At 52.2% G+C, this 25,653-nt stretch overlaps 1 protein-coding gene across 3 annotated transcripts in view; it reads right to left on the bottom strand.

The window, feature by feature from the left end:
* Positions 1-4,221: 4,221 nt before the first annotated feature.
* The window catches only part of LOC119941990 (mitochondrial import inner membrane translocase subunit TIM16), a 161,341-nt gene continuing 139,909 nt past the window's right edge, over positions 4,222-25,653 (bottom strand). Inside the window, exons 24-31 of one of the 3 annotated variants that reach the window (XM_038762618.1) lie at positions 23,794-23,910; positions 22,860-22,995; positions 21,411-21,502; positions 20,717-20,803; positions 6,438-6,522; positions 5,843-5,979; positions 5,414-5,479; positions 4,222-4,382 (exon numbers count right to left, since the gene is read on the bottom strand). In XM_038762618.1, the coding sequence (XP_038618546.1) occupies positions 4,296-4,382; positions 5,414-5,479; positions 5,843-5,979; positions 6,438-6,522; positions 20,717-20,803; positions 21,411-21,502; positions 22,860-22,995; positions 23,794-23,910 (807 nt within the window). In that variant the 3' untranslated portion in view covers positions 4,222-4,295. Of the gene's footprint in view, positions 4,383-5,413; positions 5,480-5,842; positions 5,980-6,437; positions 6,523-12,790; positions 12,877-19,796; positions 20,580-20,716; positions 20,804-21,410; positions 21,503-22,859; positions 22,996-23,793; positions 23,911-25,653 lie in introns of those variants that run through there. The other 2 variants (XM_038762617.1, XM_038762616.1) reach the window with 2 other exon arrangements.

Genomic DNA, 25,653 nt, shown 5'->3' with positions numbered 1-25,653 from the left:
CCCCCCCCCCCCCCGCCCCCTCCCCTGGCTCTGTTAATCACTCGCTGAGAAGGGAGACAGAAATAGCCATACAGTAACCTGGAGGGTCCCCGTGTCCACGTTGGGCGGTGCTGTGCCCGGAACGGCAGCAGGCTCCCTTTTTTTCCTGGCTGAACGGAAACCTGGAATGGCTGAGGGGTGAGGCTGAGGGTGGGGGCAGAGCTGCGGAGGGGAGTCCCTCAGGCCCGGACAGCGGCAGTAGGAGCAGGAGCCAAGGTGGCAAGGCTGAGTGACCACCACACAGGCCACTGAAGGCAGAAGCCTCCAAATCCAGTTCGTCCCCCATTTCTCATCCCTCTTTAGCTGAACCAGGGGGTTCAGGGGGAGCAGTGGTCCCAGGCCTTTCCAGCTGGCCCAATTAATAATGGCATTTATTAAGCGCTATGTGCCAAGCACTGTTCTAAGCACTGGGGAGGTTACAAAGTGATCAGGTTGTCCCACGGGGGGCTCACAGTCTTAATCCCCATTTTACAGATGAGGTAACAGGCCCAGAGAGGTTAAGTGACTTGCCCAAAGTCACACAGCTGACAGTTGGCAGAGCGGAGATTTGAACCCATTACCTCTGACTCCAAAGCCTGTGCTCTTTCCACTGAGCCACGCTGCTTCTCAACCCCCCCCACACACCCCCCACCCTGAGGCCAAAGCAAAGATCCCCCGGCCCACCCACGCTAGGTTGCCCTAAGACGCAGACCCTGTACTGCGTCCACCCTCCCTTGGGTAGAGCCCGGGAGCGGGGCACCCTCTTTCCAGCCTCAGCACTCCTGCAGCTCCTATTTTCTTCCCAACGGGATCAAATGAGAGAGGGCAAAACCTCAACTTTGCCCCGGAGCCAAGGAAAACCCAGCCTGGCCGCTCCCACAAAGGGCCAGATTTGAGCAGACAGTGCCGGGGCACCTGAGGCACGACGGCCAGTGGCGCTGCCGGGTAAACAGCCCCGAAAATCACCCCACTAAAAGCTAGGACTCTGCATCATCATCATCATCAATTGTATTTATTGAGCGCTTACTGTGTGCAGAGCACTGTACTAAGCACTTGGGAAGTACAAGTTGGCAACATTAGAGACAGTCCCTACCCAACAGTGGGCTCACAGTCTAAAAGGGACTAAAAAGTCTAAAATGCATGACACCATTTGAGCTCCAATATGGCGCCCTAATTATATCCTGAATTCTTCAGGGGAAGTCAAGATAATGCAGGAATTCAGGCTGAAACCAGTCGCAAATTGAGGCTGGGGTCGGAGGCTCCTGTGGGAGCCTCACTTTAGGGGTGGGCCGGCTCCAGCCACGACCGACCGAGGATCGCAAGGCCCCAGGGCCATGAGTGGTGTAGACAGTCTTGCTCTCCTGTGGCCTGCCCTCCACAACCGGGGCAGAGGGCTGCCCCTTTCGCTTGTGACCATTAATCCCGGGGCCAGGGTGAACACTCTCCTGAGCTGGGGCAGAAAAAGCAACCCATTGGCAGCTCGGTGGTCCATTGTGCTAGGATGTTTTGTGCAGGTCCCCAAATGGAAGAAAAACAGCTGGGAAGAAAAGCTTGGAAATCAGATGAAAGGAGGGACAGGATGGTGGCAGAAACCTAGAACAGACCCCAGGGCTTCCCGGGGTGGAGGATAAGGGGTCCCTTTTCAGGGTAGGGTGGGTCCCGCAGTCGCTGCTACCTTGAGGAGAGTAGTGGACGAGGGACGAGTATCCATGGGCAGTTGAGGGATGATGTTGGGTAGGCTCTGCCCTGGCCTTCCCCAGGAACTCCACTTTAGCTAGACTCCGTACTCTATTTGCCCAAGCCTTTCCCTCTCCCTTGTCCCAAACACCACAGTTCCTCTAAAGCCTTCAGCCAGAGAAAAAAGGGATACCATACGTTCATCACTGTCGTTTTCTCCACATATGCAGGAAAGCCAGCCTATTAGAGAGCCACCTTTTGGGAGTGGGATCCCAGTGACCTGCAAGGTCCAAGGGCAGGCCCTGACTGCAGGTGTGGAAAAGCCAAGTGTACGGCTGGCGGCTGGCTGGTGGGGCTTTCCTGGCCCTGTGGTGGGAGGGGAGACCCTCTCGGCCCTCCTGCCTTGCTGTAGGCCCTGATTTCCCTTCTGTCCCCTACCAGGAGACAGCTGGACCGCTTCCCTCCTTTGGAGGGGGCATTTGTGGACCGCCCCTCTCCCATTGAAGGGGCCTTTACCTCTCAACTGTTCCCTTGGCTGGGGAGCAACGGCCCCCCTCTCCTCACAGGGGGAGGGGGTCCTTTTCACTTCTGGACCGCCCTTCCATCGTGGAGGGGTCACTCAGTCTTGCCGCCAGGCCTCCATAGGGCTTCTGTCTCCCTGGGATTTGGCACCCACCCCCCGCCCCAGGGTCTTCGTCTTTCCTTCCTTCCCGGTGGCTGTGGGGTCCCCTCCACCGTAAGAGGGGGATTGAAGCCAGAGGGAGCAGGTCTCCCTTCCTACCTCCTTCCCAGCCCATGGAGACACCCTGGACGGAGGAGCCCAGCCCCCAGCCGAGTGGCCAGCGCGGTGCTAGCCTGCCTACGATGCCGGGCCTTGGGGTCCCCTCCTCTATGCCCGGTAGGAGCGGCTCGCCTTGGTCAGCCGGGGAGGGAGGCGATGACGGAGGGGACTTTAAGACCCGAGACCCCAGAGAATGGCGACCCAGGTGTCAAATGGTTAACATTAGCGCAGCATGTGATTTGGTGATAGACTAGGCTTTAAAGGGCCGGTGTACTTTTTTTTTTTTTTTTTTTTTTGGTCGTCGTTGTTGGTTTGTTGTTGCACATTCCAGGATATCAGTATTTTAACAGTTTCTAAGTGCCTTTCTATTGTAGCTTATGTTTTTCCTCCTCTTGGCTCCATTGCTGTTAGCATAGAGTTAAAATCAAAAAAAAAAAAAGAGATAAGCTAATGACTATAACAATATATTCCTCCATGTGAGAGGAAGTTTATAAAGAAACAATAAAGTGAGTTGCAAAGACCGCCTGCCTGTGTGTGTTGGAGTGCTCTGGGGCGGGGGACCTCCCTCCTGCCTCCAAATGACTTGAGGTCTGGGGGTCCCTGACCCCTAAGAACAGTGGTGATTGGCCCCCCCGAATCCTCAGAGGAACAGGACTTCCTCTCCCGGATGGCACAGCCGCTGGGAAAACCAGTCACGCCAACCTGCTCTGCTTTGGAGGCCAGGGCCGCAACCCTCCCACGCCCTGCCCGGGGAAACAGAGCCACACTGAAAACAAGCTCTGGGGAAATTGGTCAGTGGCCGTGCTTCCTCGGCCCAGCCTCCCGAGGGGGCGGCAGGAAGGGCAGAGGGGAGGGCTGTGGTCCTAAAGGGAAGTTGCCAGCCCTGCGGGCAGCGTTGGGCCAGAGTTAAATGGGCCAGGGCTGGCTGAGCGAATGCTCAGGTTTCCAGGGAGTTTCCCTCCTCACCAAAGGGCTCTCCTGGCCCTCAGTCCCCGGCCTCTCAGCTCCCTCTCTCGGGGCCAGCAGAATAATAATAATAATGATGGCATTTATTAAGCGCTTACTATGTGCAAAGCACTGTTCTAAGCGCCAGGGAGGTTACAAGGTGATCAGGTTGTCCCACGGGGGTGCTCAGAGTCTTAATCCTCATTTTACAGATGAGGCAACTGAGGCCCAGAGAAGTGAAGCGACTGGCCCGAAGTCACCCGGCTGACAAGTGTCGGAGCCAGGATTTGAACCTATGACCTCTGACTCCAAAGCCCAGGCTCTTTCCACTGAGCCATGCTGCTTCTCTAGAAGACTGTGAGCCCACTGCCGTCTCTATATGTTGCCAGCTTGTACTTCCCAAGCGCTTAGTACAGTGCTCTGCACACAGTAAGCGCTCAATAAATACGACTGAATGAAAAAATGAACGAACCATAATAATTATGGTAGTTGTTAGGTGCTTACTACGTACTAAGCACTATTCTGACCACTGGGGTAAATACGCGGTAATTAAGTTGGACACAGTCCCTGTCCCACATGGCACTCACAGCCCTAATCCCCATTTTCCAGATGAGGTAACTGAGGCCCAGAGACGAGAAGTGACTTACCCAAGGTCACACAGCAGACAAGTGGCCGAGCCGGATTACAACCCAGGTCCTCTGATTCCCAAGCCCACGCTCTTGGGACTAGGCCAGGCTGCTTCTCATTAGGGCCATGCTGCTTCTCCAGCCCGCATGGCCAAACCTAGGCAAACACCAGAGATGGGTAGAAGGGATATTTATTAGAGGGCTATAAATTACACAGGCAGAGACGAGGACCGAGGACACAGCTAGAGTTACGTTTTTGGCTTCTGCGCTTGGTCCATATCTTCTTGGGCCTGGATTTTGAGCTCTTCGTCCAGACGCTCTTTGGCTCTCACCACCTAAAAGGCACAGGGCTATCGATGATTCTCAAGAGCGGTGCGGCCCACTCCCCCCCGTGTCCCTGCCCGTGCCTACGGCACTGCTTTGGCCTGGCTCTGCTGACTGCCAGAGGCCCACAAGGACACCTGTCGAAACGGGAGAACCGGACGGCGACAACCCTTCGACCTTTACTGGGAGACGGTCTCTAGCTGCAGTCCGTCACAGATGTTGCCAGATGCAGGCAGGACTTGTACATGGGGCTGGTCTAGCGTGGGGAAAGTTACAGCTTTATATCTTTTTTATGGATGGTATTAAATTGAATGCTGTGTTTTGTATGGAACAGAGTGGCTTTCTGCCAGTTTCTTTTATTCTCTCCCCTTGTGAGTTGAGGGGCATATATTTAGAGTAGTTTTTCTGCATTTATTTGGGTACTTCTGGATTCGTGGCAGTGAAACGAGGACTTTAACCTCATGGTAGTATTAGGTGAACTCATATCCCATTTTGTCTTTATTTTCTTCAGCTTCTTTCTAGACTGTGAGCCCACTGTTGGGTAGGGACTTGTACTTCCCAAGCGCTTAGTACAGTGCTCTGCACACAGTAAGCGCTCAATAAATATGACTGATTGATTGGTTCTATTCAAAGCTACGTTGTGCCCGAGCCCAAAGCCTGGGGGCCCAGAGCCCTGGAAGCTTCCTGGAGGCTCAACCGGAGGAAGGGTCCAGTAGGTCCCGATCGGCCGATAAAGGCCAGCCTCCGGGGGATGTCACCCATCAGGCCCAGGCGAATCCCGGCTGCTAAAGTCTCGCTCTCACAGCCAGAAGCTGGCCACCCGAAGGGCAGAGTTGGGGGGGTGAGGCTAGTCTTTCTGGGACACCAGGAGAAGAGAAGTCCACCCGGGGAGGCATTAACCCAGGAGCAACTCAGAAAGACCCAATTTCCAGGACTCAAAGTTCTTCCCACACTCGAAGGCTGGGGGAGAGTCGGGCCAAGGGGCGAGCCCCTGAACCAGCAGCTCCCCGGCCCCCTCCCCGCCCAAGTCACCACTGCTTACCTTCGACTGCAGATAAAAGGAGCCTCCCACAGACTTGTCATTCACCTTGAACAGGTGCTCGTAGTTCTGCCAAGGGCAAGGAAGGAAGATCACTCGCAGGCTCTCTGCCCCCAGCCTGGACTCCGTGGCAGAGAAGAGGGGGCTGGAGCCACCCTCACAGTAGCCCCCAATTCCCCATAAAGAAGAGCTCAGGGCGGGCAGGGCCGGACCACCAAGTTCACACGCCCCCCTCCCCGCCTCTGGATGGAAGCCGCTTTGGATCACTGACTCTACCGATAAAGCCAAGCCGCAAGAAGGAGAGTAGAAACCAAACGTGCCCGAAGAGGCGACGTGCTAAATGCCGCCCCCACCCCCATGGGAGCCCGGTTTTGCCCCCTGCCCGTGGCTGGCCAAGGAGTGACCCCCCCCCCCCCCCCCCAACCACTTTACCTTTTGGATCTCCTCGGGACTCAGTTTGGACACATTGAGGATCTGCTGGGCCTCTTGGAGGCTAAGCCCTGAGAGGCTGGAGGCGGCCGCGGACTGGTGCCCAGTTTGCCCACGGGCATCTGCTGCCGCTCGGCTTGCTGCTCAGAGACATGAAGCTGGTCAGCTCTCAGCCTCCCCGCCCCCTTTACATTCTGAGGATGGTGTGAGCTGTGGGGAGGCCTTTTAGGAGGAGCAACTATCTGTGGCAGGTCCCCATCAGAGATCCTTTGGACTCCCCAGGAGACTGACCCGCCTCCCCACCGCACCCCCGTCAGGGAGGGGGCAAAATTTTGGATCCTCACCTGACCATTAGCTTGTCTGTATGCACGGCAGTGAGAATGCTGCCTGCCAGGGCCGCCCTGGACCACCATCCAGGTGCCCTCTCAGCTGGGCCTGCAGCGGGCCTTCCTGGACCCCACTACTCTGGGTTTCCAGGGTCGGCCGCTCCCGGGGACTCGAGGCTGAGAGCTTCAGCTGACAGCGAGGAGGGACCGACCTCTGGGCTTGGCCCCGGAGGGTGGGGAAGGGGAATCATGAGCCGGGGCGCCGAGCTTACCTGCAAACTCCTGGCGCAGTGCTCGGGCAAAGGCCCGTCCCACCACCTGTACCCCCATCACGATGATCTGAGCCAGGTACTTGGCCTGTGGGCAAAGCAAAGCACGGACACTCACCCTCTCATGCCAGGCGCCGCTCCAGTGCCTCGGCTAAGTCAGGGCTCACGGGGGGGACAGGGCAGCTTCTATTTCTCAGCCCTGGGGCCACCCCTCCGACGGGACTCCGCCACACACGGAGGAGGCCCCACCTAATCACAGGGCACGGCTTGGGCGGCAGCCCCGGGCTAAAGCCGAGGACTTCGTTGAGGCGACTACGCCAGCCTGGGGAGAGGAGCTCAGTCAAAGCAAGTCTCTCCACTGGTGGCAAAAGGCTGGTTTAGGCAACCAGCCGGGACATTCAGGTTTAAAAGCCCAGTTTTCCTTTAGTTGGGATTTTTAAAAACTTGAACTAGCTTGCCTGGGGAGGCAATCTGTCTGTTAGTCAACCATCCGCAGAGAAAAATCCTCACTGTGGCCACGAAGTAGTATTTGGGCCATTCCTTAGAAGGACCACCCCCTCTTCGCTCCCACCCCATCCCGTCAGTCCTGAGGGACTTGGGGGCACGGTGGGGTCCGGGACCCACAACATTTGAGCCTGAGAGGCCTCTGGCTTTGAAAGAAGCCACTGCAGTTGCCTTCCGGATGACCATCTCGGCCACAAGCCACCAGCCACAGTAACGCAGTCGAGGTGGAAAAGGCCTGCGGCAGGGGCATTTCACACGAGGGGCCGGGGACGTGTGAGGGGGTGGCTGGGGAAGCCCCCTCCAGCCCCCCCAGAGAAGGGCTTCAAGCCCAAGTCTCTGAGGGCCTCAGGAGGCTGGCTCCCACCGTGCTCTTCCTCTGGCCTGGAACGCCCTCCCTCCTCATATCTGACAATCACTCTCCCCTCCTTCAAAGCCTAACTGAAGGCACATCTCCTCCAAGAGGCCTTCCCTAAGCCCTCCTTTCCTCTTCTTCTGCTCCCTTCTGTGTCACCTTGACCTGCTCTCTTAAATCACCCTCCCTCTTAGCTCCACAGCACTTGAGCCCATATCTGTAAATTGTTTATATTAACGTCTGTTTCCCCCCAGACTGTAAGTTCGCTGCAAGCAGAAAACATGGTATATTGTACTCTCCCAAGTGTTTACTACAGTTAGCGCTCAATAAATACCAAGTGACTGACTGATTCACTCCGCAAGCTTCTGGGCTGAGCTGGTGGCCCCACAGCAGCCAGAGAGAAAAGATGCATCTGCTGTACTGGCAGCACAATTTAACTATCGGTCACCGTGACTGTTAAATAAATGGAGGGAGGGGGATTTCTACACCGGATGGCCCTCCAAGTGACTGATACTAATTAGCTTAGTCCAGCAATCAGCAAACTGGGCCCATGTGAGGGTCCGCGGTCAGTCACTCTTAAAACCCGGGCTACTCGCTGCCACCCAATCAATCAATCGTATTTATTGAGCGCTTACTATGTGCAGAGCGCTGTACTAAGCGCTTGGGAAGTACAGATTGGCAACACATAGAGACAGTCCCTACCCAACAGTGGGCTCACAGTCTAAAAGACTGGGTGTCTAAAAGCACCCAGGTCCATTTGGGCCCCTGCCCACCCTGGGCATCTTGCTCCGGCCTCGGGATACTACTGGTATCCCACGGGGAAGCAGCGTGGCTCAGTGGAAAGAGCCCGGGCTTTGGAGTCAGAGGTCACGGGTTCAAATCCCGGCTCCGCCACACGTCTGCTGTGTGACCTTAGGCAAGTCACTTCTCTAAGCCTCAGTTCCCTCATCTGGAAAATGGGGATCATCATCATCATCATCAATCGTATTTATTGAGCACTTACTATGTACAGAGCACTGTACTAAGCGCTTGGGAAGTACAAATTGGCAACACATAGAGATAGTCCCTACCCAACAGTGGGCTCACAGTCTAAAAGGGGGAGACAGAGAACAAAACCAAACATACCAACAAAATAAAATAAATAGGATAGATATGTACAAGTAAAATAAATAAATAAATAAATAAATAAATAGAGTAATAAATATGAAGGATGAAGACTGTGAGCCCCACGTGGGACAACCTGATCACCTTGTATCCCCCCCAGCGCTTAGAACAGTGCTTTGCACATAGTAAGCGCTTAATAAATACCATCATTATTATTATTATTATGAGCTGCCCTTTAACCCGGGCCTGCCAGCCGACCGCCACAACCACCACCGCCAATTAGCATGAACTCTGCTGCCCTGCTCGGGGCGGGAGGTGTCCGCACAGGTGTGTGGCGACTGGTCAGGGCTGGGTGTGTGCTCTGCACACGGTAAGCGCTCAATAAATACGATTGATGATGATGATGGTGGTCAGGGCTGGGTGTTGGCAAGGCAGGGCTTCTCTTAGGAGAAGCAGCATGGGCTAGTGGAAGGAGCACAGGTCTGGGAATCAGAGGACCTAGGTTCTGATCCCGGCTCGGCCACTTGTCTGCTCTGTGACCTTGGACAAGTCATTTCACTTCTCTGGGTCTCAGTTACCTCGTCTGTAAAATGAGGATTAAGACTGTGAGCCCCAAGTGGGACACGGTCTGTGTCCAACCTGATTAGCTTGAATCTACCCCGGGGTTTAGTACAGTGCCTGGCACATAGTCAGAGGACCTAGGTTCTGATCCCGGCTCGGCCACTTGTCTGCTCTGTGACCTTGGACAAGTCACTTCACTTCTCTGGGTCTCATCTGTAAAATGAGGATTAAGACTGTGAGCCCCAAGTGGGACACGGTCTGTGTCCAACCTGACTGTGAGCACCCCCCTGGGACAGCCTGAAGACCTTGTAACCCCCCACAGCGCTTACAACAGTGCTTGGCCCATAGTAAGCGCTTAACAAATACAATCATTATTATCATTCTCTGAGCCTCAGTTTACCTTATCTGTAAATGGAGGTGAAAACTGTGAGCCCCACGTGGGACACCCTGATCACCTTGTATCCCCCCAGCGCTTAGAACAGTGCTAGGCACCTGGTAAATGCTTAACAAATACCACCATTATTATTATTACTATTCTCTGAGCCTCAGTTCCCTCATCTGTAAAATGGGGCTGAAGACTGTGAGCACCCCATGAGACAGCCTGATGACCTTGTATCTCCCCCAGCGCTTAGAACAGTGCTTGGCACCTAGTAAGCGCTTAACAAATACCATCATTATTATTATTACTATTCTCTGAGTCTCCGTTCCCTCATCTGTAAAACGGGGCTGTAGACTGTGAGCCCCACGGGGGACACCCTGATGACCTTGTATCTCCCCCAGCGCTTAGAACAGTGCTTGGCACCTAGTAAGCGCTTAACAAATACCATCATTATTATTACTACTATTCTCTGAACCTCCGTTCCCTCCTCTGTAAAATGGGGATGAAGACTGTGAGCCCCAGGTGGGACCACTTGATGACCTTGTATTCCCCCCCCCCCCAACCCCGCAGCGCTTAGAACAGTGCTTCGCACCTGGTAAGGGCTCTAACAAATACCATCCATCCTTATTATTATTACTATTGCCTGGGCCTCAGTTCCCTCCTCCTCTGTAAAATGGGGATGAAGACTGTGAGCCCCAGATGGGACCACTTGATGACCTTGTATCCCCCCCCCAGCCAGCAGCGCTTAGAACAGTGCTTCGCACCTGGTAAGGGCTTAATCAATCAATCATATTTATTGAGCGCTGTGTGCAGAGCACTGTACTACGCGCTTGGGAAGTACAAGTTGGCAACATATAGAGACAGTCCCTATATTATAGGGACTATATTATACACATTAATTATATCAATAATAATTAATTAATGTTAATTATATATTATTATAAATAATAATTAATAACACCCTTATTAATATTACTATTCTCTGAGCCTCAGTTCCCTCCTCCTCTGTAAAATGGGGATGAAGACTGTGAGCCCCAGGTGGACCACTTGATGACCTTGTATTCCTTCCCCCCCCAACCCCGCAGCGCTTAGAACAGTGCTTCGCACCTGGTAAGGGCTTTAACAAATACCATCCATCATTACTATTGCCTGGGCCTCAGTTCCCTCCTCCTCTGTAAAATGGGGATGAAGACTGTGAGCCCCAGGTGGGACCACTTGATGACCTTGTATCCCCCCCACAGCCAGCAGCGCTTAGAACAGTGCTTCGCACCTGGTAAGGGCTTAATCAATCAATCGTATTTATTGAGCGCTGTGTGCAGAGCACTGCACTACGCACTTGGGAAGTACAAGTTGGCAACATATAGAGACAGTCCCTATATTATAGGGACTATATTATACATATTAATTATATCAATAATAATTAATCAATATGTTAATTATATATTATTATAAATAATAATTAATAAATGCCACCCTTATTAATATTACTATTCTCTGAGCCTCAGTTCCCTCCTCCTCTGTAAAATGGGGATGAAGACTGCGAGCCCCAGGTGGGACCACTTGATGACCTTGTATTTCCCCCCACCCCCAACCCCACAGCGCTTAGAACAGTGCTTCGCACCTGGTAAGGGCTTTAACAAATACCATCCATCCTTATTATTATTACTATTCTCTGAACCTCCGTTCCCTCCTCTGTAAAAGGGGCATGAAGACTGTGAGCCCAACATGGGACCACTTGATGACCTTGTATCCGCCCCCCGCCCCCCCCCCACCCCCCCCCCCCCCCCGCAGCACTTAGAACAGTGCTTCGCACCTGGTAAGGGCTTAACAAATACCATCCAACAACTACCATCTCCCCCTTTCAGACTGTGAGCCCACTGCTGGGTAGGGACCTCCTCTATATGTTGCCAACTTGTACTTCCCAAGCGCTTAGTACAGTGCTCTGCACACATTAAGCGCTCAATAAATACGACTGATGATGATGATGATCCATCATTATTATTATTACTATTCTCTGGGCCTCAGTTCCCTCCTCCTCTGTAAAATGGGGATGAAGACTGAGCGCCCCAGGTGGGACCACTTGATGACCTTGTATCCCCCCCCCCCCCCCAAACTCGCAGCGCTTAGAACAGTGCTTCGCACCTGGTAAGGGCTCTAACAAATACCATCCATCCTTATTATTATTACTATTGCCTGGGCCTCAGTTCCCTCCTCCTCTGTAAAATGGGGATGAAGACTGTGAGCCCCGGGTGGGACCACTTGATGACCTTGTATCCCCCCCCCCCCAGCCAGCAGCGCTTAGAACAGTGCTTCGCACCTGGTAAGGGCTTAATCAATCAATCGTATTTATTGAGCGCTTACTGTGTGCAGAGCACTGTACTACAGGCTTGGGAAGTACAAGTTGGCAACATATAGAGACAGTCCCTATATTATAGGGACTATATTATACATATTAATTATATCAACAATAATTAATTAATATGTTGATTATATATTATTATAAATAACAATTAATAAATACCACCCTTATTAATATTACTATTCTCTGAGCCTCAGTTCCCTCCTCCTCTGTAAAATGGGGATGAAGACTGTGAGCCCCAGGTGGGACCACTTGATGACCTTGTATCCCCCCCTCCCAACCCCGCAGCGCTTAGAACAGTGCTTCGCACCTGGTAAGGGCTCTAACAAATACCATCCATCCTTATTATTATTACTATTGCCCGGGCCTCAGTTCCCTCCTCCTCTGTAAAATGGGGATGAAGACTGTGAGCCCCGGGTGGGACCACTTGATGACCTTGTATCCCCCCCACAGCCAGCAGCGCTTAGAACAGTGCTTCGCACCTGGTAAGGGCTTAATCAATCGTATTTATTGAGCGCTGTGTGCAGAGCACTGCACTACGCGCTTGGGAAGTACAAGTTGGCAACATATAGAGACGGTCCCTATATTATAGGGACTATATTATACATATTAACTATATCAATAATAATCAATTAATATGTTAATTATATATTATTATGAATAATAATTAATAAATACCACCCTTATTAATATTACTATTCTCTGAGCCTCAGTTCCCTCCTCCTCTGTAAAATGGGGGTGAAGACTGTGAGCCCCAGGTGGGACCACTTGATGACCTTGTATCCCCCCCCCCCCAACCCCGCAGCGCTTAGAACAGTGCTTCGCACCTGGTAAGGGCTTTAACACATACCATCCATCATTATTATTATTATTACTATTGCCTGGGCCTCAGTTCCCTCCTCCTCTGTAAAATGGGGATGAAGACTGTGAGCCCCAGGTGGGACCACTTGATGACCTTGTATCCCCCCCAACCCACCCCGCAGCGCTTAGAACAGTGCTTGGCACGTAGTAAGCGCTTATGAGACGTGGTCATTTTGATCGGGGGAGGACCCCACAGCCCCTTGTCCACCCCCCTCAGTGGGTGGGTCCCCCCTCACCATGATGGGGGCCTGGGCCTACCCCGCCAGCAGGGCCTCGGGCCAGAGGTCAAAGGGCACCCGCATGCGCACGCGCGTGGCCGGCCGACGGCGCGCCCACCGACGAGGAGGAGGAGGAGGAGCAGAAGGGCCGGGAGACGCTTCCGCCCCACGCCTCGGCGACGGCTCCCCCTGGCGGGTGGAGGCCGCAGCGGCCCCTGCTCGCTCGCTCGCTCACTCCACCACCCATCCATCATCATCAATCGTATTTATTGAGCGCTTACTGGGTGCAGAGCACTGGACTAAGCGCTTGGGAAGTACAAGTTGGCAACATATAGAGACAGTCGCTACCCAACAGTGGGCTCACAGTCTAAATGGGGGAGGCAGAGAACAAAACCAAACATACTAACAAAATAAAATAAATAGAAGAGATATGTACAAGTAAAATAAATAAGTAAATAAATAGAGTAATAAATATGTACAAACATATATACATATACACAGGTATATACACCCATCCATCCATAATAATAATGATGGTAATAATAATAATGGCATTTATTAAGCGCTTACTATGTGCAAAGCACTGTTCTAAGCGCCGGGGAGGTTACAAGGTGATCAGGTTGCCCCACGGGGAGCTCACAGTCTTAATCCTCATTTTACAGATGAGGGAACTGAGGCCCAGAGAAGCGAAGTGACTTGCCCAAAGTCACCCAGCTGACAAGTGGCGGAGTCGGAATTTGAACCCATGACCTCTGACTCCAAAGCCCGGGCTCTTGCCACTGAGCCACGCTGATTCATTCAATCGTATTGATTGAGCGCCTACTGTGCGCAGAGCGCTGGACTGAGCGCTTGGGAAGGACAAGTTGGCAACATAGAGAGACGGTCATTCATTCAATCGTATTGATTGAGCGCCTACTGTGTGCAGAGCAATCAATCAATCAATCAATCGTATTTATTGAGCGCTTACTGTGTGCAGAACACTGGACTAAGCGCTTGGGAAGTACAAGTTGGCAACATATAGAGACGGTCCCTACCCAATCAATCAATCAATCAATCAATCAATCGTATTTATTGAGCACTTACTGTGTGCACAGTCTAGAAGGGGGAGACAGAGAACAAAACCAAACATATTAACAAAATAAAATAAATAGAATAGATATGTACAAGTAAAATAAATAAATAAATAGAGTAATAAGTCCGTACAAACATATATACATATATGCATGTGCTGTGGGGAAGGGAAGGAGGTAAGGCGGGGTGGGGGGGATGGGGGGGAGGAGGGGGAGAGGAAGGAGGGAGGAGGAAGGAAGGAGAGTTCATTCATTCATTCATTCATTCATTCAATCGTATTGATTGAGCGCCTACTGTGTGCAGAGCACTGGACTAAGCGCTTGGGAAGGACAAGTTGGCAACAGATAGAGACGGTCATTCGTATTGATTGAGCACTTACTGTGTGCAGAGCACTGGACTAAGCGCTTGGGAAGGACAAGTTGGCAACAGATAGAGACGGTCATTCGTATTGATTGAGCACTTACTGTGTGCAGAGCACTGGACTAAGCGCTTGGGAAGTACAAGTCAGCAACAAATAGAGATGGTCCCTATTAAGCACTTACTATGTGTAAAGCACTGTTTGAAGCGCTGGGGCATTGTTCTAACCGCTGGACACCCATCCATCCATCCATTCATTCACTCATTCAATCGTATTTATTGGGCGCTTACTATATGCAGAGCACTGTACTAAGCGCTTGGGAAGTACAAGTTGGCAACATATAGAGACGGTCCCTATTAAGTGCTTACTATGTGTAAAGCACTGTTCTAAGCGCTGGACATCCATCCACCCATCCATCCATCCATTCATTCACTCATTCAATTGTATTTATTGAACACTTACTGTGTGCACAGCACTGTACTAAGTGCTTGGGAAGTACAAGTTGGCAACGCATAAAGATGGTCCCTATTAAGCGCTTACTATGTGTAAAGCACTGTTCTAAGCGCTGAGGCACTGTTCTAAGCATTGGACATCCATCCATCCATCCATCCATGCATTCATTCACTCATTCATCCGATCGTATTTACTGAGTGCTTACTGTGTGCAGAGCACTGTACTAAGCGCTTGGGAAATGCAAGTCGGCAACATATAGAGAGGGTCCCTGCCCAACAAAGGGCTCATATTCATTCATATTAATATTAACAATAGTGACAATAATGGCATTTGTCATGTGCTTACTATGTGCCAAGCACCGTTCTAAGCGCTGGGGGGGATACAAGGTGTTCAACTTGTCCCACGGGGGGCTCACAGTCTTCATCCCCATTTTACAGATGAGAGAACTGAGGCCCAGAGAATAATAACAATAATAATGATAGCACAGTCTAGAAGGAGGTGACAGACAACAAAGCAAAACAAGTAGACAGGCGTCAATACCATTAAAAGATAAATAATAATAATAATGGTATTTGTTAAGCGCTTACTATGTGCCAACCCTGTTCTAAGCATTGATAATAATAATGGCATTTGTTAAGTGCTTACTATGTGCCAAGCACTGTTCAAAGCGCTGGGGGGGATACAAGGTGATCAGCTTGTCCCACGGGGAGCTCACAGTCTTCATCCCCATTTTACGGATGAGGGAACTGAGGCCTAGAGAATAATAACAATAATAATGATAGCACAGTCTAGAAGGGGGTGACAGACAACAAAGCAAAACAAGTAGGCAGGCGTCAATACCATTAAAAGATAAATGATAATAATAATAATAATAATAATGGTATTTGCTAAGCGCTTACTATGTGCCAACCCTGTTCTAAGCATTAATAATAATAATGGTATTTGTTAAGTGCTGGCTATGTGCCGGGCACTGTTCTAAGCACTGGGGTGGATACAAAGTCATCCAGTTGTCCCACGTGGGGCTCACGGTCTTCATCCCTATTTTACAGATGAGGGAACTGAGGCTCAGAGAAGTGACTTGCCCAATGTCACACAGCTGACAATTGGCGGAGCTGGGATTTGAATCCATGACATCTGACCCTAAAGCCTGGGCTCTTTCCATTGAGCCACGCTGCTTCTCTAAAGGCTTAGCCCTTTCCATCACGGGTAACCCCGACGAGAGGCTCTGTGCTCAATAATAATAATAATAATAATGATGGCATTTGTTAAGCGCTTACTATGTGCAAAGCACCATTCTAAGCGCTGGGGGGATACAATGGGATCAGGTTGTCCCACATGAGGCTCACAGTCTTCATCCTCAGTTTACAGATGAGGTAACTGAGGCTCAGAGAAGTTAAGTGACTTGCCCAAGGTCACAGAGCAGACGTGGCGGAGCCGGGATTCGAACCCATGACCTCTGACTCCAAAGCCCGGGCTCTTTCCACTGAGCCACGCTGCTTCTCTCGCTCTAAGCTTCATTGGCGCCCGCCAACTCTCCTGCCACGATAAAGATCTTACCTCCTTCCCTTCCCCACAGCACTTGTTTATATTTGTATATTTTTGTACATATTTGTTACTCTATTCATTTATTTATTTTACCTGTACATATCTATTCTATTTATTTTACTTTGTTAGTATGTTTGGTTTTGTTCTCTGTCTCCCCCTTTTAGACTGTGAGCCCACTGTTGGGTAGGGACTGTCTCTATATGTTGCCAACTTGGACTTCCCAAGCGCTTAGTACAGTGCTCTGCACACAGTAAGCGCTCAATAAATACGATCGATGATGATAAGGCATTGATTTATAGGAGAGAGAGGGGCGACTTCCTGGGCCCGGTGCTGTTCTCCTTCTGCCTGGCAGGGAATGCTCCAGGAGGCCTTCCCAGACTTAGCCCCGCTTTTCCTCTGCTCCTCATCCCCTCCTCATCGCCCCGCCCTGCCCCCTTTGCTCTACACCCTACAGCACTTGTGTATATATGTGCATATTTATAATTACAATTCTATTTATTTTTATTAATGACGCATATATATATATATAATTCTATTAATTCACCTCCTCCAGGAGGCCTTCCCAGACTGAGCCCCCTCCTTCCTCTCCCCGACCCCCTCTCCATCCCCCGCATCTTACCTCCTTCCCTTCCCCACAGCACCTTTATATATGTATATATGTTTGTACATATTTATTACTCTATTTATTTTACTTGTACCTATCTTTTCTATTTATTTTATTTTGTTAGTATGTTTGGTTTTGTTCTCTGTCTCCCCCTTCTAGACTGTGAGCCCACTGTTGGGTAGGGACTGTCTTTATATGTTGCCAGCTTGTACATCCCAAGTGCTTAGTACAGTGCTCTGCACACAGTAAGCGCTCAATAAATACGATTGATTGATTGATTGATTAATTCACAATGATGCTCCGGATGCCCGTTTCCTTGGTTTAATGTCTGTCTCCCCCCTTCTAGACTGTGAGCCCGTTGCGGTCAGGGCTTGTCTCAATTGGTTGCTGAATCGTACTTCCCAGGCACTTAGTACAGTGCTCTGCACACAGTAAGCGCTCAATAAATACGGCTGAAGGAATGAATGAATGTACAGGGACGGACCAGCAGCTGGACGGACGGAGACCACGACTACGGCCGAGGAGCCATTGGCAGGGCTGCGGGTTTTGGTAGAGGGTGAGACGTGCTGGAAGACGCGTATCCATTGTTGGACACGACCTGATGGCATTCAAGAGAGATGGGGCTCTCCCCGGCCTCCGGCCCCCCAGTTGGAGGTCTACTACAGTCGCAGAGACGTCCACTTCCCATGACATCCAGGGGAGGGAAGGCACACTTTAGAAGCGGTTTAGTTAGGGACAACTTGCGGCTTAGTTAGGGAGAAAGACACAAAGTAATTTACGGCTAGAAGAGAATAAAGATAAATATGTAGATAATAATAATAATAATAATGGATTTGTTAAGCGCTTACTACATGCAGAGCACTGTTCTATGCGCTGGGGGGGTGGATACAAGGTGATCAGGTTGTCCCACGTGGGGCTCACGGTCTTAATCCCCATTTTACAGATGAGGTAACTGAGGTTCAGAGAAGTTAAGTGACTTGCCCAAGGTCACACAGCGGATGTGGCGGAGTCATCATCATCATCATCATCAATCGTATTTATTGAGCGCTTACTATGTGCAGAGCACTGTACTAAGCGCTTGGGAGGTACAAATTGGCAACATATAGAGACAGTCCCTACCCAACAGTGGGCTCACAGTCTAAAAGGGGGAGACAGAGAACAAAACCAAACATACTAACAAAATAAAATAAATAGAATAGATAGGTACAAATAAATTAAGTAAATAAATAGAGTAAAAAAATATGTACAAACATATACACAGGTGCTGTGGGGAAGGGAGGGAGGTAAGATGGGGGGATGGAGAGGGGGACGAGGGGGAGAGGAAGGAAGGGGCTCAGTCTGGGAAGGCCTCCTGGAGTCGGGATTTGAACCCACGACCTCCGAGACGCCAAAGCCCGCGTTCTTTCCACTGAGCCACGCTGCTTCTCTATAGATGAGTGAGTGGTCTAGTAGTAGGATGTAGAAGTTGATCAGTTCGGATGTGCCCTGGGTGGGTGGGAATACACAAGTTCATAGTTGGGGCAGGTTAGGCGGACATGACTTTATGTTTGTACATATTTATTACACTATTTATTTATTTATTTTACTTGTACATATCTATTCTATTTATTTTATTTTGTTAGTATGTTTGGTTTTGTTCTCTGTCTCCCCCTTTTAGACTGTGAGCCCATGGTTGGGTAGGGACTGTTGCTATATGTTGCCAATTTGTACTTCCCAAGCGCTTAGTACAGTGCTCTGCACATAGTAAGCGCTCAATAAGTACAATTGATGATGATGATGATGACGACTTGAGGAGATCACAGACTAATTGGGAAAAGCCTCATGATGGAACTGGGATTTCAGGAGGGCTGTGAATAACAGTGATGATGATAATGATCAATAAAGCTACTATTTTATTACTAATACAATGTTATCAATCAATCAATCGTATTTATTGAGCGCTTACTGTGTGCAGAGCACTGTACTAAGCGCTTGGGAAGTACAAGTTGGCAACCCATAGAGACGGTCCCTACCCAACAGTGGGCTCACAGTCTAGAAGTGGGCTCACAGTCTAGAAGACTGTTATCAATAAAATAAAATAAAATCAATAAAATAAGAGCTGCATTATTAAGCACTTACTAAGGGTTAAGCACTGACTTAGATACAAGATAATCACATCAGACAGTCTCTGGCCCACATGTGGCTTACAGTCTAGGCGGGTAGAGAGAACAGGTATTCCCGATCCCCCCCCGCCCTACCTCTGTCCCCTCCCCACAGCACTTGTAAATATATTTGTACAGATTTATTACTCTATTTTACTTGTAAATATTTACTATTCTATTTATTTAATGATGTGTATATTGCTTTAATTGTATTTGTTCTGACAACTTTGACACCTGTCTACATGTTTTGTTTTGTTGTCTGTCTCCCCCTTCTATCAATCAATCAATCAATCGTATTTACTGAGCGCTTACTGTGTGCAGAGCACTGTACTAAGCGCTTGGGAAGTCCAAGTTGGCAACATCTAGAGACGGTCCCTACCCAACAGTGGGCTCACAGTCTAGAATGGGGAGACAGAGAACAAAACCAAACATATTAACAAAATAAAACAAATAGATATGGACAAGTAAAATAAATAAATCAATCTAGACTGTGAGCCTGTTTTCGGGTAGGGACTGTCTTTATATGTTGTCCAACTTGTACTTCCCAAGGGCTTAGTACAGTGCTGTGCACACAGTAAGCGCTCAATAAATATGATTGAATGAATTGGGTAGGGACTGTCTCTATATGTTGCCAACTTGTACTTCCCAAGCGCTTAGTACAGTGCTCTGCACACAGTAAGCGCTCAATAAATACGATTGATGATGATGAATGAATGAATAAATGAAGCGCCCAGCATTTGGGGGCCTCAAAGGGGATGGGATCAGGATTCAATCACCCTGGGCTAGGAGAGCTGTCTCTCTTCCTGGGTTTCCAGCGCAAGCCAGAGGCTAAAGGAGCACAGGAGGCAGGGGTCTGCTTACAAAAGTTTAATGGCCGAGGTATTGGGTGTGTTCAAAAGCCTGTCGCCGGTGAGGCTCTTCTCCTCGTGGCTTGGTCGGTCCCTCTGGTCCCGGCCCTAGCCCAGACCCACCACCCCAGCACAGTCGGGTGCTGGTTGGTCGTGAGCCTGGGGGAACTGGAGTGGAACTGGGAATCTGGGCTCTTCCCAACCTGGGCAGTGGGAAAGGAGGTCTGAGGGGGAAGGCCGGCCTGGAGCAAGGGGAAGGGTTCATCCCCCCAAGAGGAAGGAGCCCTCGGCAGAGGAGAGGCAGCCAGGGGTCCCCGGCAGCTCCCTCAGCTCTAGCAAGGTCACGACCTTCCTCCAGGCCCCCCCAACCAATGCAGAACCCCAGAGAGATTTAGCAGGGTAGCTCGGGTTTGTCAAGGTCACGGCTCAGGCGAGAGCAAGGCAAGAAACCAGACGGTTCAGGGGGTGGGGGGCTTCCCAAGATGCCAGACCCGAGGCTTCTGAGGCAGTGGGGCTGGGGTCTTAGGAAGCCAAATGAGGGATGCAGGAATCGGGCCCCCGGGCAGCGTGAGGGTGCCAGCACCATCCCGCTGGGAGTTGGGAAGGACCTGAGGGTGTCTGGGAAGCGTCAGGTCGAGCCCCGCTCCAAGGCCGGGCCGGGGGCCCGCTGGGAATCAGAGGGGAATCTTCCAGTTCAACGATGAGGCTCAGAGCGGGCGGGCGCCGGACACTTGGGCAAGGAGGTAGCTGCGGGCTCAGGCGGGGCAGGCGGCAGGAAGGACTAGTCCTGGAAAGACAGATCCGCGTGTCGGGGATGGGCGAAAGAGCAGGAAGCAAGGAGTCTGGTTCCTGGCTTCCGGCCTATGCCCAAGGCCCAGGGGGATGACCGCCATGCCCCTCCCGCCTGGGGGGCCGGCTCCTTACCCATTCATCTTCGTCCACTCCCTCAAAGGAGTCCTGTGGGAGCGGATCCTCCCGGTTTCCCAGCTTGGCCACCATGGCACTCAGAAGCTGGAGAAGACAGGATGGGGCCGGGGGGCAGGGGTCAGGATAGGTGGTCGCTGGTAGGACCCCCTCACCCTCCTGCTATTGGCAGGAGGCTGCACTATGTGCCCTGGAGAGCGGGAAGGAGGGGCGAGGCAGCAAGAGGGCATGGATGGCCCAGGGTCCCAGGGGAATCAGTGGGAAAACAGACTGAGGAGACCTGCTCCGAGCCCTTCCCTATTCACCCCCAACCCCCATTCATTCATTCATTCATTCATTTATTCGTATTTATTGAGCGCTTACTGTGTGCAGAGCACTGTATTAAGCGCTTGGGAAGTACAAGTTGGCAACACATAGAGATGGTCCCTACCCAACAACGGGCTCACAGTCTAGAAGAGGGAGATAGACAACAAAACAAAACATGTGGACCGTTGTCAAGTCACCAGAATAAATAACGGGGAGGTGGAGAAGGCCCTGCTCAACAGAGCCTGGCTGCCACCACTGAGCTACCAGCCCCCTTCCCTGGGGGTGGGCAGGGGCTCGGAGGCTGGTGTGGTTCCCGTTCCTGCTTATGGTTAGTTCGGTCCCATCTTGGCCACCCCCGCCCCATTTGCCCCCCTGCCCGGGGCCCCACCTCCTCCTTCTTCTGCTGGTCCGACTTCTCTTCCAGGTACACAGCCGATGGGGTGGCCCGCCGGGCCGGAGCCTCTCGGGGCGCCTGGCTTACTGCGGGTGGAGCCGGGGGGAGAGGGGGTAGGGGTTAGATGGCACCTCCCACCCTGGCCCAGATAATAATAATAATAAGGATGGCATTTGTTCAGCGCTTACTATGTGCAAAGCACTGTTCTGAGCGCTGGGGGAGGATACAAGGTGATCAGGTTGTCCCACGTGGGGCTCACAGTCATCATCCCCATTTTACAGATGAGGGAACTGAGGCTCCGAGAAGTTAAGTGACTTGCCCAAGGTCACACAGCAGACATGTGGCGGAGGCGGAACTCGAACCCATGACCTCTGACTCCAAAGCCCGGGCTCTTTCCACTGAGCCACGAGATGGCAAGGAGAAGTGTGGCGCCTTCTGGCACCTGTCTGGTTCTCCGTCGGGGGGAAGAGGGATGGAGGGTGGGGGAAGCCGAGGGATGTCTGGGATGCCCACCGGCCCCCGGCGATGAAAGGGATGGCAGGAGAGCTGTCTCCCTGTTTCTTTAATGCCATTTCATTCATTCATTCAATCGTATTTATTGAGCGCTTACTGTGTGCAGAGCACTGTACTAGGCGCTTGGGAAGTCCAAGTTGGCAACATATAGAGATGGTCCCTACCCAACAGTGGGCTCACAGTCTAGAAGGGGGAGACACAGAACAAAACAAAACATATTAACAAAATAAAATAGATAGAATAAATATGTACGAATAAAATAGAGTAATAAATACGTACAAATGTGTATACATATGTACAGGTGCTGTGGGGAGGGGAAGGAGGTAAGGCGGGGGGGGATGGGGAGGGGGAGGAGAGGAAAGAGGGGGCTAAGTCTGGGCCCCCTATTTGTTAGATATAAATGTCATTTGTTAGAGATTTGTTAGTCTAGATATAAGATAATCAGGTTGGACAGTCCCTGTCCCACGTGGAGCTCATAGTCTAAGTAGGAAGGAGAACAGGGATTGAATCCCCATTTTACAGATGAGGAAACTGAGGTCCAGAGACTCGCCCAAAGTCACAAAGCAGGCAAGTGGCAGAGGCGGGATTAAAACCCAGGTCTTCTGACTCTCAGGCCTGTGCTCTGTCCACTGGGCCACACGGCCTCCTCCCTCGGGAGGAATCCTGTAATGCCCAAGGGGAGCATGGGAGGCGGCAGCATGCCTGGAGGGGTGGGTGGGCGAGTGCACCTGCGAAGGATAGGGCCATCTTTCCCCTTTAACTAAGCAGTGGGTGCCTGGAGCCCAGAGATAAGGGGTCTCCTGGGGGCTGGGGGTCACCATCACAGGCTCTGGGACGCCCCCCCCAGCCACCTCCTCTGGCTGAGGAGGCCAGTCAGCCCTTCCCCGGCCACGGCCCTGCCCCGGGCCCGTCCGCCCATTGGTCCATCACCTGGGGTCATGTCGGCAGGGCGCAGGCTGTGGCGGCGGTGCTGCCCGTTGGCACCCCCGAACCAGGCGGCCGCCGTGAGCACAGGTTCCCAGCACACGGCCGTCTCGGGGAATACGTCGTCCTGGAAGAACTCTTTCTGCGGAGGGGGAGCAGGCCAGGGGTGTCGCCGGGGCCGCGGCTGCCCCGGTGCGGGCTGCAAGCCTGGGGGCCCCACAGCCCAGGAACCTCACAACCCAGGGACCCCACGGCCCAGGGACCCCCACAGCCCAGAACCTAGCAGCCCAAGGGCTCCACAGCCCAGAAGCTCCACAGGGGCCCCACAGCCTGGGGATAATAATAATAATAATGTTGGTTTTTGTTAAGTGCTTACTATGTGCCAAGCACTGTTCTAAGTGCTGGGGGGGTTACAAGGCAATCAAGGTTGTCCCACGTGGGGCTCACAGATTTAATCCTCATTTTACAGATGAGGGAACTGAGGCCCAGAGAAGTTAAGTGACTTGCCCAAAGTCACACATCTGACAAGTGGTGGAGCCGGGATTAGAACCCATGACCTCTGACTCCCAAGCCTGTGCTCTTTCCACTGGGCCACGCTGCTTCACAGGGACCACACAGTCCAGGGATCCCACAGGCCGGGGGCTCCACAGCCCAGGGGCCCTGAACTGGACATGTGAGCCAGGACGGGCATTTGGCACTTTCGTCTTTCCCCAGTGGCTGGAGAGGCCCAAGCCCCTTCCCCTTAGGCCTGGGGGCTGGTGGAGACAGGAGCTCAGGGCTCAGGCCAGATTGGGGAGGAAGAGAGGACCCCGGCTCCCCTGGGACCCCCAGGCTTTCTCAGAGCAGAAGAAGCTTGGCTCATCAGCTATCTGTGGGGGATGGGGCGGCGTGGGAGGAGGGGGGAAAGGAAGGGTCTCTGTCAGTTGGACATCTAACTCACCCTGACCCTGGGGAGACGAAAGGCGACGGGCTCTATGGAGGTTTGACGCAGACGCAGGCCCCGGGCAAACTCCACCTCTCGCACCTCACACTCTGTCTTGGGCAGGAAGACAAGGCCCTGCATGTGAGCAAGAGGAGACAAGGTTAGAGTCACAGGCACCACCACAGATACCCCCACAGGCACCACTGTGGGCACTGCCATGGATGCTGCCATGGGCATCCCCCCACGAGTCACTGTAGGCTCTTCTAGAGGCACCACCACGGACACTCCCTCAGATCCTACCATGGGCGCCAGCCCAGACACCACCCGGGCACTTCCACAGTCATACCCACAGGCAACAGTAATAATAATTGTGTTCTCTGTTAAGCGTTTATTATGTGCCGAGCACTATACTAAGCGCTGGGGTGGATACAAGCAAATCGGATTGGATGCAGTCCCTGTTCATTCATTCATTCATTCATTCATTCAATTGTATTTATTGAGCGCTTACTGTGTGCAGAGCGCTGTACGAAGTCCAAGTCGGAAACATAGAGAGACGTTCCCAATCAACAACGGGCTCACAGTCTAGTTTCACAAGGGGCTCACAGACTCAATCCCCATTTAACCAATGAGCTAACTGAGGCCCAGAGAAGTGAAGTGACTTGCCCAAGGTCACACAGCAGACAAGTGGGGGAGCCGGGATTAGAACCCATGACTTTCTAACTGCCAGGCCCAGGCGCTATCCACTACACCATGCCGTTTCACCACTGTGGGCACCGGGTAGGGTAATCCAGGCTGCTCAGTGGTCCCCGGGCGGGGTAGGAGCACTCCCCCAACTCGGTCACCAGGTGTTTCTTGGGCCTCCACCTCCTTGGTGGGCATTCATTGAGGTGGGCATTCATTCCCCTGCCTCTGCGTTCCCCTACCGGTTCCACTGCCTTCACCCACGGCCAACAGGGGTCAGAGTCACCCCGTGATTGTGCACCGCGGGCCCAGGCCCAGAAGGCCGCAAGGCCGGAGGGCCCTGCCAGCTGGCCACTGCACAGCCCGCCGTGCCGGCCCTGACGGCGCAGACATTCTGGGAAGGCCCCCCAGTCTGGGCATGCCAACCGCTCACAGGGCACCTTAAGGGCCAGGCTGGCACAGCAGGGCTTGGAGCCGCCGTCGGCGAGGACCACGGCGCCAGGGTAGATGAGGGGTGTGGGGTCAGGGGGAGAATGAAGGGCACGGGGACAGAGAGGAGGATGAGGGGCACGGTGGACAGTGAAGGTGAGGGTCACGGGGATAGGGCAGACGAGGGGATGGGGCTGGGGTGGATGAGGGGCATATGGCCAGGGCAGAGAACAAGGAGCACAGGACCAGGGTAGATGAGGGGCATGGGGCTAGGGCAGACAGGCTCAAGGAGCTAGGGGGAGCGAAGGCATGTTACTCCCTTCCTCAAAAATCTCCAGTGGCTACCAATCAATCTGTGCATCAGGCAGAAACTCCTCACCCTAGGCTTCAAGGCTCTCCATCCCCTCGCCCCCTCCTACCTTACCTCCCTTCTCTCCTTCTACAGCCCACCCCGGACCCTCCGCTCCTCTGCCGCTAAACTCCTCACCGTGCCTCGTTCTCGCCTGTCCCGCCGTCGACCCCCAGCCCACATCATCCCCCTGGCCTGGAATGCCCTCCCTCCCAACATCCGCCAAGCTAGCTCTCTTCCTCCCTTCAAGGCCCTACTGAGAGCTCACCTCCTCCAGGAGGCCTTCCCAGACTGTGCCCCCTCCTTCCTCTCCCCTTCGTCCCCCTCTCCATTCCCCCATCTTACCTCCTTCCCTTCCCCACAGCACCTGTATATATGTACATATGTTTGTACATATTTATTACTCTATTTATTTATTT

The sequence above is a fragment of the Tachyglossus aculeatus genome, chromosome 21 (assembly GCF_015852505.1).
Source record: "Tachyglossus aculeatus isolate mTacAcu1 chromosome 21, mTacAcu1.pri, whole genome shotgun sequence".
NCBI classification, from domain to species: domain Eukaryota; kingdom Metazoa; phylum Chordata; class Mammalia; order Monotremata; family Tachyglossidae; genus Tachyglossus; species Tachyglossus aculeatus.
This window is presented reverse-complemented; position numbering and strand designations above follow the sequence as displayed.